The 14,601-nt window shown below is 53.2% G+C and overlaps 1 protein-coding gene across 1 annotated transcript; it reads left to right on the top strand.

The window, feature by feature from the left end:
- The first annotated feature begins 2,632 nt into the window (after nt 1–2,632).
- On the top strand, nt 2,633–8,579 carry LOC117032042 (NUT family member 2G-like). The gene is made up of 8 exons (XM_033123164.1): nt 2,633–2,735; nt 4,233–4,950; nt 5,636–5,764; nt 5,996–6,132; nt 6,331–6,381; nt 6,589–6,884; nt 7,197–7,340; nt 7,809–8,579. Exons 1-8 carry the CDS (start codon nt 2,633–2,635, stop codon nt 8,577–8,579), a joined length of 2,349 nt encoding a protein of 782 aa, XP_032979055.1.
- The last annotated feature ends 6,022 nt before the right edge of the window (nt 8,580–14,601 follow it).

The following is a 14,601-nucleotide window of genomic DNA, read 5'->3' as shown; positions in this document are numbered from 1 at the left end:
CTTGCAAGGGACCAGAAACTTCTTAAGCGCCAATACTAGTTCTTCTTGGTGAATGTTCACAGTGTGGAACAGTCCTCCTAAACCTCTCTTCCCTTCTCCAACGCCCTACCATCAGTAGGAATTCTGCTGCTACAACAGGGAATGAAGCTTGTCTCCCAAAGGTTTGGTTGCAATCCCCTGAAGTTGTCTCCTCTGGTCTCCCTTGACCGACTTCCTGAGAATCCTTTTTAAATCATGTTGACAGGGATAAACTCACACTTATAAACAATATGAAAATGAGAAACAAGTGTTTTTAAAGGGGTGCTACCATGCATCATATGAAGATGGGATCCCATGCGATGATGAGCCTCGATTCCAGAGAGCAAGGGTCTATGATGCATACAGGAAATTCAGAAGCCCATCAACGGTGCTTTCATGCTCAGGCTTGGGAGCTACGACTTGGATGGAAGCAGGTTTGTGTGAATGGTGATTGAACATGGAGGATAGCACTCTGCCTTTGTATCAGGTGCATATTCATCTCATGTGTATAGGGTTTTTAACACGTAGGAAAACCAGAACCTTAAGACGTTAAGCCCCATTAAGCGTGGGGCTCAAGAAGAAGAAGATTTTCTGCCTTCCTATCCTTTACTTCTGTCCTTACCCGCACTAAGCATAGACATTCAGTGCTGTATGACGGCTCTTCCAAATTTCACATCATCCAAAGAGCATGTAGAATCAAGACTGTGTGCAATTATGTTTTGCAGTAGATCTACGATGCACGCTTGAGTCTCTTTACAGGGGTGAGTAACTCATAATAGCTTAATATATTACTTTTTTGTAGAGTTGCCAGATAAAACACAGGATCCCTGTTTCAGAAAAACAGCAAAGAAATTTGCAGTAAGAGTATGTAAAAAATATTGCCTAGGACACAATTACCCTAAAAAGACATCCAGTGTATATCTGAAATTCGAATTCACTTGGCATTCATTATGTTCTACATGTGGCCACCTCTCCTTTCAGGTAGTGTGAATTTTAAGGGACTGGAGAACTTCTTGTTCTAGGAATCTAGCCTCCAGAAATAAAAAGAGGAGCCACATTACCAGTACAAAGACAATCATTATAAATATCTGCAAATATATCAGAACACACATCAATCTTTAACCTGAAAAAAAGTGAGAGCATTTTAAAAACTGAAAATAGCTTGCATTTGCTTTTCGTCACATAATACATCTCTGGAAAGATTTAAAGGAAACAGATAACACTGGCATGCTGTGGGAAAGAGGTCTGTGCTGCCGGGGGAAAGGGTAAGAGGAAAACTCGTCACTGCCTTTTCCATTTTGCACAATTTGACTGTGAAGTATGCAAAAGCATTACTTATTTAAAACATTACGTTAAAATCATGTAAATGATTTAAAAAAATAAATATTTAACAACACGGTACTCTGAGAAACAAAAAGGAGTGATTTCTGGTCTTGGCCTGACTTCGGTGGACTGGAGCAAAAGGGATGGTTAGTAAGGTTGGGCCTGCTGGGGTCTGCAGAGCTTCCAGCACAGGTCGCTACTTGGGGCCACAGGACTCCTTTTTAAAGAATGACGTGCACCCAGCAACCCAACATGCAGGGTCTGCTGAGTCGATCCTAATTTCAAAGACCGGGCTCCATGTGGCCATCAGTACCCATGGATTTATCAGATTATGTGTTGTGAATTTTGTTCAGAAAGTGTGGCCTGTGTTGAAAGAAGCCGAGAGCCAGGTAGAAAGCAGGTTGAGGGACAAAAAAACTACCAGTAGGATGATGGACAAAGAATTGAAACAAAGAGAACATCTAGTAAAACATTGGTGCTCTGAATCTATAAAAACAACGTAAAAATTGCCTCAAGAGGCACACACCAATTGTGTTGCCACTGTACAATTTGAAAGGTGCTTCTGGTTCTTGCCTACCTGCCAGAGCCCTTCATGGAATGTCTCCCCACCCCCACCCAGGCCCACTTCCCCTTCCCCCTCCCCCACTGCAGAATGTCTTGAGCACCACATTCTACTGTTTAAATTCAAACTTTTCCCTCCTTCATTTGGATGCTGAGCATCTGTTGGAGCAGGTCACTCTCTCTGGGTCTTGGACTTGACTTTTTTGATTGTGGAGCATTACTAGGCAGTGCGGTCAGTGTCTCAGTCTGCGCGGATGACTTCAAAAGGAGGTAAGCCTGTAGGTTGGAGGGGGGCATGTTTAGAGATCCTATAATCCCTCAAATGGTTGGGATATAGATGTGACATAGTTTGGGTTGGGCAAACAGAGTTTGGACTGAGTAGAGCAAGGGGTTAGCACTGGACCTCCAAGGACATGTCACCTGGGGAGGATGGGAGCCAGTGGAAACCTGTGACAGACGGCACTGGACAGGTGGGCTCCTAAGAGGTGGATCAGGACAACTCGGGGAAAACGCCTGGACATGGAGAAAGGACGGCAGCCGACACACTGATTCCTTCTAGAGGGGAGACAAGCCACTTGGACATGCGTGTGAAGGGCGTAGTGGGTGATGTCGTGCTGGTGGCACAGGGAGGGTCACGGGGAAAGCCGAGCCCTGTGTCCTGTTCTTCAGGCAGCTGGAGCTTGCCCCACAATAGCTTTCTAAGGGCTGAGAACTGGGCACACTAGATCGAATGGGGAAGTGGGGAGAGGTGGTCTTAGCCGGAGACTTGTCCAGTGGGGCTGCCTGTGGCCCGGTCTACAGTGAAATGTCCTCGCCAAGAGCCAGGCTGGAAGGTACTCTAACTGATGCAGCCCAGAGCATTTTCACTCTTTCCTGCCCAGAGCTCACTTCTTCTCAGTCCGGGTAGCTGTTGTCTTGGATTCAACAGGGGCAGGGTCACGGTGTAACTTCCATCAAGATGAGACTGGGTTCCGTGAGTGGTTCTGAACTGTTCTCCCTCTGTGTAAATCAGTTCTTCACCCTTACTTGATCATGTTGCGTCTCCTCAGCCCTGCGTTGCACCTGGGAGACGAGGGTTGGCTCTAATTCCATGTCACTACTTCATGGACAGGGAAAGGATGGGGAGTGTAGTTGGTTTTCCGGTGGAACGTCTGTGAAGGTGGATTGCTTTTCAAAGGGGGCTGGGAGAGTAGCACAGAAGCTGGAAGACGATCTTCTATCTTATTATGAAACGCGCTAGGACACCTGTCCTGATGAGTCAGATGCATGTGCTGTGTACCTTGTTCTCCTGGAATAGGGTCTGCATGAGTTCCTGTGAACAGGAATGTGTCCCAGATAACTCTGTCCCAGTGACACCTGGTTTACTGTGTCTGCACTTTCCACTGTTGGGAGCTGGGAGAGGAAGGGCCACGGACAGTCTGCAGACCTACAACCAATGTAACGTGACAGCAGCTATGGAATTCTCTGGAAACCTCCACTGACAGCCCCACTGCTCTCCATTGCCTGGCCCTTTTCTAATCCTCGGCAGCCATTGCTGGCTGTGAAATGACAGAATCTAAGGGACACAACGCCTGCTTCGCAGACCCCTCTCCTGGGCACAGCGCTGCTAAGTGGTGGCAGCGACTGTGAGCATGGGGGATAGAGTGGCAGAATCTGTCCCATGTGAAGTGTTTGCTGTGGTTGGTTCTGAGCTGTGCGTACAGGCCGGGCTGGGGTGTTTAGGGATTATATCCTGGCTCCTGGGGCTTCCTTGTGGAGAGCCATTACGCAAGCGTTTTTGTTTTCTGTGCTTGGCCAGGGAAGAAGGAGAGTGATTTACATTGAGTCTCTGGGAAAGGAAGACTGAGGGGGAGATGGGCTCTAATATTTTAGACACTGCCTGTTCACGAAGGCACTTTGAGTGCCTGCAACTTACCTTGGAGAAGGTTCCTATCTTTTAATGAGTCTGTCTATGACCGTTTTCCACAGAGCAGATGTCTGCCCAGTTTCATGACTTGGGAGACAGCCTGTGAGGCTGGCAGGGACAGAGGTCAGGGAATCCTTAGGAGGCTCCCAGACTCAGAGCTGGCGGGGCGTTTTCTTCCAGGCAGACAGCGGTCAGGGAGCCTTGGTGCACGGGCGCAAACTCCCCAGTGGAATAATTCTCAACCTGGGGTCAGAGCATGAAAATCACCCGAGGGCATTTGCAAACTGCAGCTTCCCCATACAAAGGGTCCTTACCTGCTGAGACTCATCGCTCTGATTCCACTGTGGCTAAAGGGGACACAGAGTGCCTCTGTCCTGGTTACTGACTGTCCTACGCCATTCACCTCTTTCCTTTGTCTCAACAGCATCTGCAGTGCTCAGACCGGCAGTGATCATGAGCCCTGGTGCTTCCATGTCTCCTTTCGTGGTGCTGCCTTTTCCGCCACCCACTGCTGGCCCCGCATACTGGCCATCCGGGGAGCAGCACCTGCCGCCCCTCGTGACGCCGTCATTTCCTCCTGGCCAGCCCGGGGTGCTGCCGGCTTTCCCTGGGACACCTTCGGTGGCAGGAGATGCTGGTCATGGCCCCACAGGGACTGGGGCTGGCAACATCATTGTCCAGGTCAGATCAGAAGTGGGGCAAGCAGAGCCGCCCCAGACTCAGACCTTGGTCCTTACTCAGGCCCCGCTCAACTGCAGTGCTCCGGGGGCCCTCTGTGGGGGTGCTGTGTGTCCTGCACCCCAATTCTTGACAGCCTCTGCGGTGCAGACCATTATGCTTGCTCCGGCTGTTGGGGGCACCCAGGCTGTCCAAGGCAGCTGGTCCCCAGGCCTTCCTCCTCAGGCCCCACCGCCAGCTGCCCAGCTGGCTTCCATCGTCTCCCCAGTGAGTGCTGGGCCATGGCCAAATGGGGCTCCCAGAGAGGGTGGCCTGGCCACCTCCCGCTCCAAGGCTGCTTCGGACAACTCCGGGAACCCCAAGAGTGTGTATGAGAACTTCCGCTGTTGGCAGCGCTTCAAGGCCCTGGCCTGGAGCCTCCTACCCCAGAGTTCCGATCCAGAAGCTCTTTCCTGCTTCCTCATGTGAGTGCACTGGGAAGGGGTACGGGGAGCTCCGCTGGAGCTTTCACATAGAGGGGACGGCGGACGGGCATGCGGGGCGCCTTTCCCTGGGACACAGCAAGGAAGGTCTGAGGGCGCTGCCCACGCTCTGAGAAGGCTCGTTCTTGGTAGTACGCGTCACATGTCCCGTTCATGACCTCCTCTGAGGTGCCGTGTCTCAACTGACCCCAGCAGCCGGAGTCCAGCTCCTGCTACTACTTGACTTGTGACTCTGGGAGCCATTTCCTTCGGCACCCTTGGTCCCTTGTAAACAAGGGGACAATTCTACTTAATTCAGAGGACTGCAGAGGAGACTCCTTGGGTTAATCTATGAAGTGTTAGCAGATTGCCTGGCACAGGCCATGCCTCATTAATGATAGTGATTATGGGATGAACGGGCAATCTTGAAGAGGAAAAGACCTCCCAAAGCCAGAGGGTCCCTGCTACAGGGTGCAAGTGCACGGTCAGCCTCAAGTCATGGCTCATGGGCCGGTGTGACTGGGAGGCAGCAACGACAGTAGTGGGAGGGCTTGTCTTTGCACACCCAGACTCCTCTTCCCACACCTGCATCAGTCATGCTGTGGGGGCCCGGGTGCACTACACAGCTGGGTGGGTCTGGCGGGTGGATGCTGGGGTGTAGACCGTGACTGACCTCGAGGGCTTACAGTCCAGTGCTCCGGTCCCTGTCCCGTCTGAATCCCACCATGACGTTGGAGGACGGACTGAAGCGGGCCATGCGGGAATGGCAGCACACAAGCAACTTTGACCGGATGATCTTTTACGAGATGGCAGAAAAGTGAGCCAGGGTCTGGTGTCCCGAGGGCTGCAGGGCGGGGGTGGGCTGACTTCAGGCAGGGTCCGCTTTGGCGGTGCTCTTCAGAGAGGGTGTTGGGAGGAGAGTTCTCGGCCAGCACAGGGCCCTCACAGCGTCAAGGCACTTGCTCTGCCATCCCTCCGTCAGCGGCTGCCTTTGCTGGGCTCCGGGCCGGCGTCCTTCTCAGCCGGCTCATGCCTCCCTCTCCCCCAGGTTCATGGAGTTTGAGGAGGAGGAGATGCAGATTCAGAAGTTGCAGTGGATGAAGGCGGAGCAGGGCCTGCCTCCCCCAGCCCCACCGAGGCCTGATCCTTGGGAGCCCCCAGCCCCACTGGTGGGCTCGCAGCCAGGTAGGACACCGAGTTCCCATGGCCAAAGGCAACTGGGGCTCAGGGCAGAGCACTGTCCCCACATCGGTCCTTTTCTTCAAGGGGACATTGTTCTCTCAAACACGACAGCCATGGGAGCCAGGGTCTCAGGTGCCCTTTGTCACCACGGGGTCTGGACCTGGTCAAGTTTTGTAAGCCCTCTCCCCCTGCCCGTCACAGGATGCAACGTCAAGTCAGCTGAGAAACGGGTCGCATGGGATGCCCCTCAGAGTATGTGTGGCTCCACACTTACTCACCTGTGACTCTCTGAGATGCTTCCCTGTCCCTCCCACAGTGACGGGCTTCAGGTGGTCCTGACCCGACAGCACTCATGGGAGCATGCCCCCAACACTGCTGTCCCACTGCAATCGCCATCTCACGCTCAGGAGGTGGAAGCTGGAGGCCCTCACGCTTCCTCCTCCTTTCTCTCCTCCTCAGCGTGCGTTCCCAGGACGGCCATACCCAGAGCCCATCCTGCCGGCCCGCAACCACACAGTTCCCAGCGGCCCCGGGAGACCGAGGCACCAGAGGAGATTCCCCCTGAGGCCGTGAGAGAGTACATGGACATCATGGATGAGCTGTTGGGGTCGGCCCACTCAGCCACCGGAGTGCCAGGGGGAGAATGGGAAGAAGACTTAAAGGAGCCACAGCAGGATGATGATGGGACCTACCCGGCCCCGGGTCTCCTGAGCTACATTGACGAGCTGTGTTCCCAGGAAGACTTCGATACCAAGGTGCGCTGGCCCAGAGTTCTGTGGTCTAGAAGATTCCAGGGAGTGGCACTCTGGCACCCAGCTCTGGGTTCCTGAGTTGTGTGCGGGCGTGGGTGTGAGTGTCTGTGTGTGTGTGTGTGTCTGTGTGTGTGTGTGTGTGTTTGTGTGTGTGTGTGTGTGAGATGACCATGACGGTGTAAAACACTCACCTTCTGCATGAGGATGGGGTGGGTCCTAGGTTTTTCACTTCCCCCACTCTCCCCCCCGCCCCCTTGGTCCTGCTGACTCACAGGTTACTCCAAGACTGCTCACAGCTTCTTCCTTCTGTTCCAGGTGGAGGCGGTCATTCACCCCCGATTCCTGGAACAATTGCTTTCCTCAGAACCACAGCTGGATCCCGTAGCCTTAGCTGAGGAATTGAAGCAGGAGGAAGCACTCACACCCGCCCAGGTAAGCCAAGAGACAGACGGACCTCTGGTTTGTTAGAGGAGGGAGAGACCCCAGAAATAACCGGGGAAGAAGGGACCTTGGTTGAGTCAGGAAGGGAGGGACTCCAGGTATGGGGTCGGGTCAGGTGAGCCATGGGAGGGAGCACCCAGGTAACCAGGCCAGAGAGAACTCAATGACTCTGTCCACCCCTCTCGTGCTGTAGGTATGGTGTGCAGGGGGCCAGCTCTGCCGTGGGTGCCTGGCAGGAAGACAGGAAGGAGAGGACTATAGGAAGGGGCATGTGGGATACCCAGAAGGGGAGGGGAGGACACAAAGCTGGGAATGTGGCACAGGACGATGGGAGGAGAGCCACATGTGTGTCTTTGCATTTGAGTCCCAGGGTCCCCCACTACCCTCCTCTCTCCAAAGCCACTGTCCCATCAGCCCTGCTGCTGCTGCTCCTCCTCCTGTCACAAATGTGTGCAGAGCAGTCACTGTCTGCCTCTTCCCTCCCAGATGGCCCTGACGGCAGAGGAGAGTGAGCAGGCACCCCAGAGCCGTCGTGAACCCCGATTGGACTCACCTCCTTCTGTGTCTGAGGCCAGTGAAGATGCCAGGAGGCATGACTATGGCCCCCAGCTGGGGGTCAGTGACATAGCCTGCTCACCAGAGGCTGACTTCAAGGACCCTCAAAGGCAGTGTCGAGCAGATGCCCACCTGTCCAGGCCCAAAGTCTTTGATGTGTCTTCAGGATGTCAGGAGTCCCCAGCACTCCGGGCTCGATGGCCCCCCTCTCCTCCTGAAGGTCCCAGGCACCCTGCCTCACGGCAGGGACCCAGGGATGCCTTCTTTCCCAGAGAGACATGTCCTGTTAGGGAGACTCACAGGCCAGCGGACTGGTGCGGTGTGGATGAGGAAGTGCTCCCCAGCCTGTCCTTCCTCTTGGACTCTCAGAACAGCCTGCTGCCCTGGCGGTTCCCCCAGAGTCCTGTCTCTGCCTCGGGTCTTGTCTTCCCTGGAGGTCGGGGGGACCGTGGAGCTCCCCAGTCCCTGTCTTATCAGAGACTAGGCCTCAGCCGAGTTGACCCTTCAGCTGCCAAGTCTAGGAAGCGTGCTCTGGATGGAGACCCAGCGCCTGCTGAGAAGACCCCACGTCTCGGCACGGACCTCAGGGTCTCTGTGAGACCAGCCTTGGCTCTGGGGCCAGTCCGCTCCTCACAGCCTCAAAAGAGAAAGTGGGACCCCTTTGTCATGGGGAAGAGAAGGAAGCTGCACTGCAGCCAGTAGGGAGCATTGGGGTGTTCCTCTTGGTGCCAGCCCCCCGGAGGGGCCAGACCAGATGTGACGGGGCTGTTCCCCACGGGAGCCAAAGGGGCCCCTCCTCATACCAGGCCTGATCCTGGCTATTCTACTGACATGGGAGGGAGGAAGGGATAGAGGGAGGGCCAGACCATTAGGGTGGGGGTGGGGGTGGGGTAGGAGCAGCACCTTTGGGGTATCGTGTGTAATTATGAATAAAGATGGTTTTGTTGAGAAATGTTCTGGGAGCCACTGTCTCCATGCTCGGGTCTGTGCTGCTCCATAGAGAGGGACCTGAGAGGAAGGACGGATGTGGAGGGTCATGGGCTCTATGGATACACAGGTGACCCTCTAGTCCCTTCCTCCAGGTTGACAGGACCTCCTTCAGACTGCTCCTGGAATCATACAGCTCTCTAATCACCAGGAACCCCTCCCAGCATCCCTACTCCCAAGACCAGGCTGGGTGAGGGATCTCCCATCATCATCTGCACCCTGAACCCTCTGGGGATGGGGACCTGCTTTTGAGGCTTTCATCCCTCTGGACCATTAACAAGTTTTCCAGAACAGAGTCAGCTGTTGTGTTTAGGGAGCTTCTCTGTGCTTCCTGGATGTAGTCAGACCACGGGGCTGGGCTATCCTCAGCTCTTCCAGGGTTTCCTGTGTGGGTGGCCTGATCGGAGAGGAAAAGGCTTGGCCTCAGGGGACAGGCTCTCTGCCTCTGCGCCTCGTTGCAGGTGAAGCATCCTCTGGTCTCAGTGGGATGATTGAATATGGAGGGAGGTGGAGGTGGTGAAGACGGAACAAGAGGGAGTGGACTGAGAAGAGAGAAAGGGGGTGCCTCCTTAAGGTGTGTACGCCGGAAATGACGGTGGGAGAGGAGGATACCAAGTCCCTTGAGGGATTTCTCTTGGGGGCATCTCGTCCAATCCAGGGAGGAGGACCCATTTGCTGGGGCCAGGGGGACTGGGCTCAGGGCCCAAGGGTCTTCAGGGACACCCCACAACTACTGTCCCTTCCCTCCCAACAATGGCCGGACTCTTGTGTGACTAGATGCCGACACAGATTTATATTCGCATTGAAGACAGTTCCTACTAACAAGCTGGGAGCTAGTTTCACAAGCACAGCACCCCAGTAGGGAACGCGGGAGGGGGTCGAGGTGTGTGCACCCTGGGGCTGAGTGCTGTGGATTCAGGCTGAGTGGAGGGGAGGCCTCAGTTGACCTGCTGTGGGCACTAGTACAGACCCCACAGTCAGAACAGGGCAGCTGAACCCCAGCTGTAAGAGAGATGACCAAATGGTGAGGGACAGGTGCTGAACCAGGGAGGACACCCCACTGTCCCCCATAACGGCCTTGTCCAAGCCCCAACCCGGCTCTCTGTCCCACATGGACACACTCTGGCCCTTTCCTCCGGGCCAAAGCCTCTTCTCCAGCTTCTAAGCTCTGATTCCTTATCAGGCCCAGGTGGGGTCAGGACAGCTCAGTCACCCCAAGTGTGGTCCCTGCTCCGCCCAGCATGCAAAGCTGTGGGCCATGGCAGTAGTCCATCAGCAGTGATGGGATGGGACTAAAGCCGCCCAGTTGCGCAGGTGGTGTGGCCCTCTGCTGGACCCCCACACAGAGCTTGGTGAGAATGGACTCATGTCGGGGAACCCTTTCACCTCCCATGGAATCACAGGCCAGCCCGAAGGTCCTCCTCTTTCACCTTCTCCCCTCCGGGGCAGTGGGCAGCACCCACATCTCCCAGGGCTCCTGGACTCTTTGTGAAGGAGAGTTCTCTTCTTGTCCGCTGAACCCCAGCTGCTGGGCCCTCCCCGTCCAGCTGGGCCTCAACACAGAGAAACAGGCTCAGAAGTGCCGGACACCGGGTGTGTTGTGGGGCCGGTCCAGATGCTGCCACCCCTCGTGGGTGAGTATACTCCTATTCTCCCACCCTCTGTGTCCCTGTCCTGGGCGGTGCCCGTGTCAGGTAATGGATGCAATGTGGTGAGTGACCGGCAGAGCTGGACTCTCCGTTCACTGATTCCTCTTAGTCCCATGACTTCTCTGCTTTCAGGGTCTTTGTGGAGAAACAGGGTGACGCATCCCCCTCTCAGGTTGTTGGGAACACTGAGTGAGCCGTGTTTGAAGGGAACTTGCTTGGTCTTCCCTGTGTGGGCTGGGCCCTCAGACTAGGATGGGAGTCATCATCATCAGCTTCACACCTGGTGCTCACATGTGTCTGCTCCTGTCCTCACTCGCCTGGCTGTTCCTGCCCCTGGAGTCCTTGTGAATGAACAGTTCCCAGGAGGAGGCAGAACCGGTGCTGCCCCCACCCTGAGCTCGGTGGACCCTGAAATCTCCCTTGCACCTGCACATTGGGGCCAACTGCAGGTCCATCGCCTCTCCTTCCATGACGAGAGGGCAACTCCATGGGCCACATGGAATCTTGCAGAGATTTGCACATTGGTCTTTGGAAGATACTAAGTAGGTCCAAGGGGAAGGGAAAGGAGGAGATATCTCAAATTTTCATTGTTGCCAACCTTCTTTATTACAGGAAAACAAACTTGATGTGACCTTGTGCAAGGACAGTGCATGTGATAGCAATCAGGAAGGAGTTAGTAGTGACTGAAGTAGCATCTGTGAAAAGGACAATGTCATCCCGTCAAACCTCCAAGGGAATCAGGATGCTCACAACAGCAGATGCTCCCTGTGTGCTCGGTGCTCTCTGGTGCTCCACTTCCTTGGAGCTCATTGTGTCTCCACAAAGAGCTGGAGAGAGGCACGTGTCACCCTTTTTTTTGTGATGAATAGTGCTCAGGAAGGTCAGGGGACTGAGTGCCGGTCACACACTAGGAACTGGGGAAGCCTGGTCAGCACCGTGCAGGTTTGGCTCCAGAGCCCTCCTCCTTCACCACTTCGAATAAATCCCCTTGAAGAAGCCGTGTCAGCTTTGGGAAATCCCAGTGACATTGGTGCAAGACCAGTCACCCACCATCCTCGTGGTTCTGAAATGGCATCTCATTGTGGATTGGGATTGAATTTTCCTGATGTTGAGCATATTTTCACGTGTGTATTGGCCATTTGTATTTCTTATTTGGAGCCATATGTATTCATTCTTGGCTCATATTTAGTTGGTGTATTTGCGTTTTATTGTTGAGTTGTAAGAGTACCCATGGCCCCCTTTGACCCCTGAGCCCCACAGATGTGCTGACAGGTGCCCCTTGCAGGCCACAGGCTCTGTGGACACGGTCAGCTGCGGCTCCTCGCTCCTCCTGAGAGGCGCTGGTCATCCCTCACTGAGAGGCCTCTTCTCAGAAAGTGGCTCACAGCTGGCCTGCTCCTGGCATAGGGCCTCATCCCCCTGCTGCAGCCCTGTAGTTGACCTGCATTCCTGTCTCCTGTGTGGCAGCCCCCGCCTTCTCCCCCCGGACACCAGAGCGGGCCCCAGGCCTGTGTAGAATGTGGCATCTTGTCAAGCTCTGTGGTGTCAACCTCACCGACCCATTGGCACTGACCCCTAGAAAGCCTTCGAGAGAACAAGACCAAGGACTTTGAAGAAAACTTGGTTTAACATCAAGGAACGTGGGCTGTAAGATGAAGAATTTCAGTAGTGCTCTCCGTCTGTCAGTAGAAGAAAACAGAAACGGGGGAATTGAAAGTTGCAAAGAACAACATGGAGAAATAACAGGTTGAATAGATGACACACTCACGGAGTCAGGGAAATGACCACGGTCCACAGGTGTGCAGAGGAGGTCCCTCACCTCCTGGGCAGCACGGGCAGGTGCTGCTCGCCTTTGCACATAATATTCACCACGGCGAAGCTCGGCCAGCGATGCCAGGCCAAGGCCATCGTGGGGAAGGCAGTGACCACACGTGCCCACCACCCTCTGCATTGGCTGGGCAAACAGACTTGACAGACATTGAAACTCTGGATCCCCTGGCTGGTTTTTACCTACAAAATGGCGTGTTTCTCCAAGACCATTTTCCAAGTCTCAGACTGCACACATATCTTACCAGACAACTTGTATGAACGTGCAGCTAAAGTGGCTTTCTTTGAAGACACTTGTTAAGCCCTTGGTAGAAAGCAAAGTGCTCCCGGGAGGATTCGGACCATCTGGCTTCCAGGTGACCCTCTCTGTCAGCCGGGGGCAATTCTGTCGGTAACTTGTCAGGAAGCTGGGTAGTGTCCTCAGCACTGCCGCCATCCCTCGCATGGCAGGGATACAAGGGACTGAAACGGGACGGGGGCATAGGACACCCTCACTGTCATAGCACAGACCCATCACCCGCTGCCTCCTCATCCGCACTGGACACCGATGGTGACAGATTCCTGTTTCCTAAGCTATCGATACCCCACCGACTGTCCAATGAGTCTCAAGCACCGACTTTTCACTACTCAGCAGCACGATGGAGAAATGGAGGATGGTCCATGGGAGTCAGTATATGACTTGTTTTAGGGCAAACTTGCTTGTTCTGCAATATGTGCTCCTTAGTTAATTGGGGTTAACATGTCCTTTCTTTTATAAAATGGTGTTGACAGTGTTTGCAAAAGAGGAGATTGGCAACCCCATGTGAAACTGTGCTTTTATTCCGGGTGGAGGAGCAAGGGGGAGTGATGAGAATTTTGATTGTCGAAGTGGTGAGAGGGAGGGCTTCACTTGTCCAAGACCACTTCCCCGCACGCAGGCCGTCCTCACTCAAGGCGTCGTAGACACTGCCCACAGCCAGGGCTTAAGGCTGCCAAAGCTGGTGAGTGCTGCCCGGTGCCTGGTTCATGGCCTATGGAGCAGGATGTGCCGCAAACCCAAGCTCAGAATCAGCCCTGAGCAGCAGCGGAGAGGCTGGGGCTCCTCTCACCCTGAGTGCCTGTTCCATGGAGAAGTGCCTGTGAGTCCCAAGCTCAGTCCAGTCTCTGCCCATACATGGCCCGGGCTTCTCTGTTCGTGCAACAGAAAGCACCAGAGCCCGAGGGTTGAGGCCTTCTTCTGGACGCTCGGGCCCTACTGGATCCCTGGCACTGGTCCAGACAGCAGTGTGCAGTGGGGACCCAAAAACTTCCTGTCTCGGTGAACTTCCCCCTGATAAACAGGTCTCCTGCCCCCTGTGGTTCATATTTTCAGGGCATCCTCTTACAGTTACTCTATAAGTGAAAAGACTGAGAACAACTATGTAAAATTACTCCAGTTGGGCAGTTTACTCCAGTGATATGTGAAGAATCTCTATGAAGTAACTAAACAAACGTAAATGCATTTTCCTCTCCTGTGTCCAAAGTGCAAGCTTTAAATTAATTATATAAAAATGAGAATGAGAAAAGAAAGCCTCCAAACATTTGTAAGTTAAGATGCACACTTCTAAACAGTTTGTGGTTAAAGAGGAATCTCAAGAAAAAACAATTTTAATGACAATTCTCCTCAAATTGATTCATACGTTCAGTGCAGTCCCTATCACAATCCCAGCAGATATTTTCTTGGTGGAAATTGACAAGCTGACCCTAAAATTATATGGAATTTAGAAAACATAAAATAACCTCCCAAAATATAAATCTAGAGTGCTCTCACTACCGTATTTCAACGTTTATTACAAGGTATGTTAATGCGGACAGTGGATTCTGGCACTAAGGTTGGCTTCTACATCAATGCCACAGAATCAAGAGTTCGGAAAGAAAACCTTACTTTTTATTATCAACTGCTTTTACCAAAGGTCCCGTGACAATTCAATGGGGAGAAGGTGTACTCTTTTTCTTTTTTAACCAAGAAATGGTGCTGGATCATATGGATATACACTAGCAAAACTAAAAACAAATAAACAAACAATAAAAAACAACCAAACACAATTTTGTAGATTGCATTGCACAAAAAGATGAATTCAAAATTGATCATAAACCCACATGTAAAACCAACCCTATAAAATTCTTAAAGAACACATAGGAGAATATCTTCATGACATTTTAGATATGATATCAAAAGTGTGATTCATCCCTGAAAAAATGATAAATTGGATATCATCAAAATTAAAATCTTTTTCTCTTCA

The sequence above is a fragment of the Rhinolophus ferrumequinum genome, chromosome 12, assembly GCF_004115265.2.
Source record: "Rhinolophus ferrumequinum isolate MPI-CBG mRhiFer1 chromosome 12, mRhiFer1_v1.p, whole genome shotgun sequence".
NCBI lineage: Eukaryota > Metazoa > Chordata > Mammalia > Chiroptera > Rhinolophidae > Rhinolophus > Rhinolophus ferrumequinum.
The sequence above is the reverse complement of the archived record's forward strand: the minus strand, read 5'-3'. Positions and strand labels throughout refer to the sequence as shown.

What these genes read in the sequence shown, in the direction of transcription:
- LOC117032042 (XM_033123164.1), top strand. Translation starts at nt 2,633, where the DNA reads ATGGGGAAGTGGGGAGAGGTGGTCTTAGCCGGAGACTTGTCCAGTGGG. An exon ending in GCTCTTTCCTGCTTCCTCAT is followed by an intron (nt 4,951 to 5,635) that starts GTGAGTGCACTG and finishes GAGGGCTTACAG; the next exon opens with TCCAGTGCTCCGGTCCCTGT. An exon ending in AGGAAGACTTCGATACCAAG is followed by an intron (nt 6,885 to 7,196) that starts GTGCGCTGGCCC and finishes CTTCTGTTCCAG; the next exon opens with GTGGAGGCGGTCATTCACCC.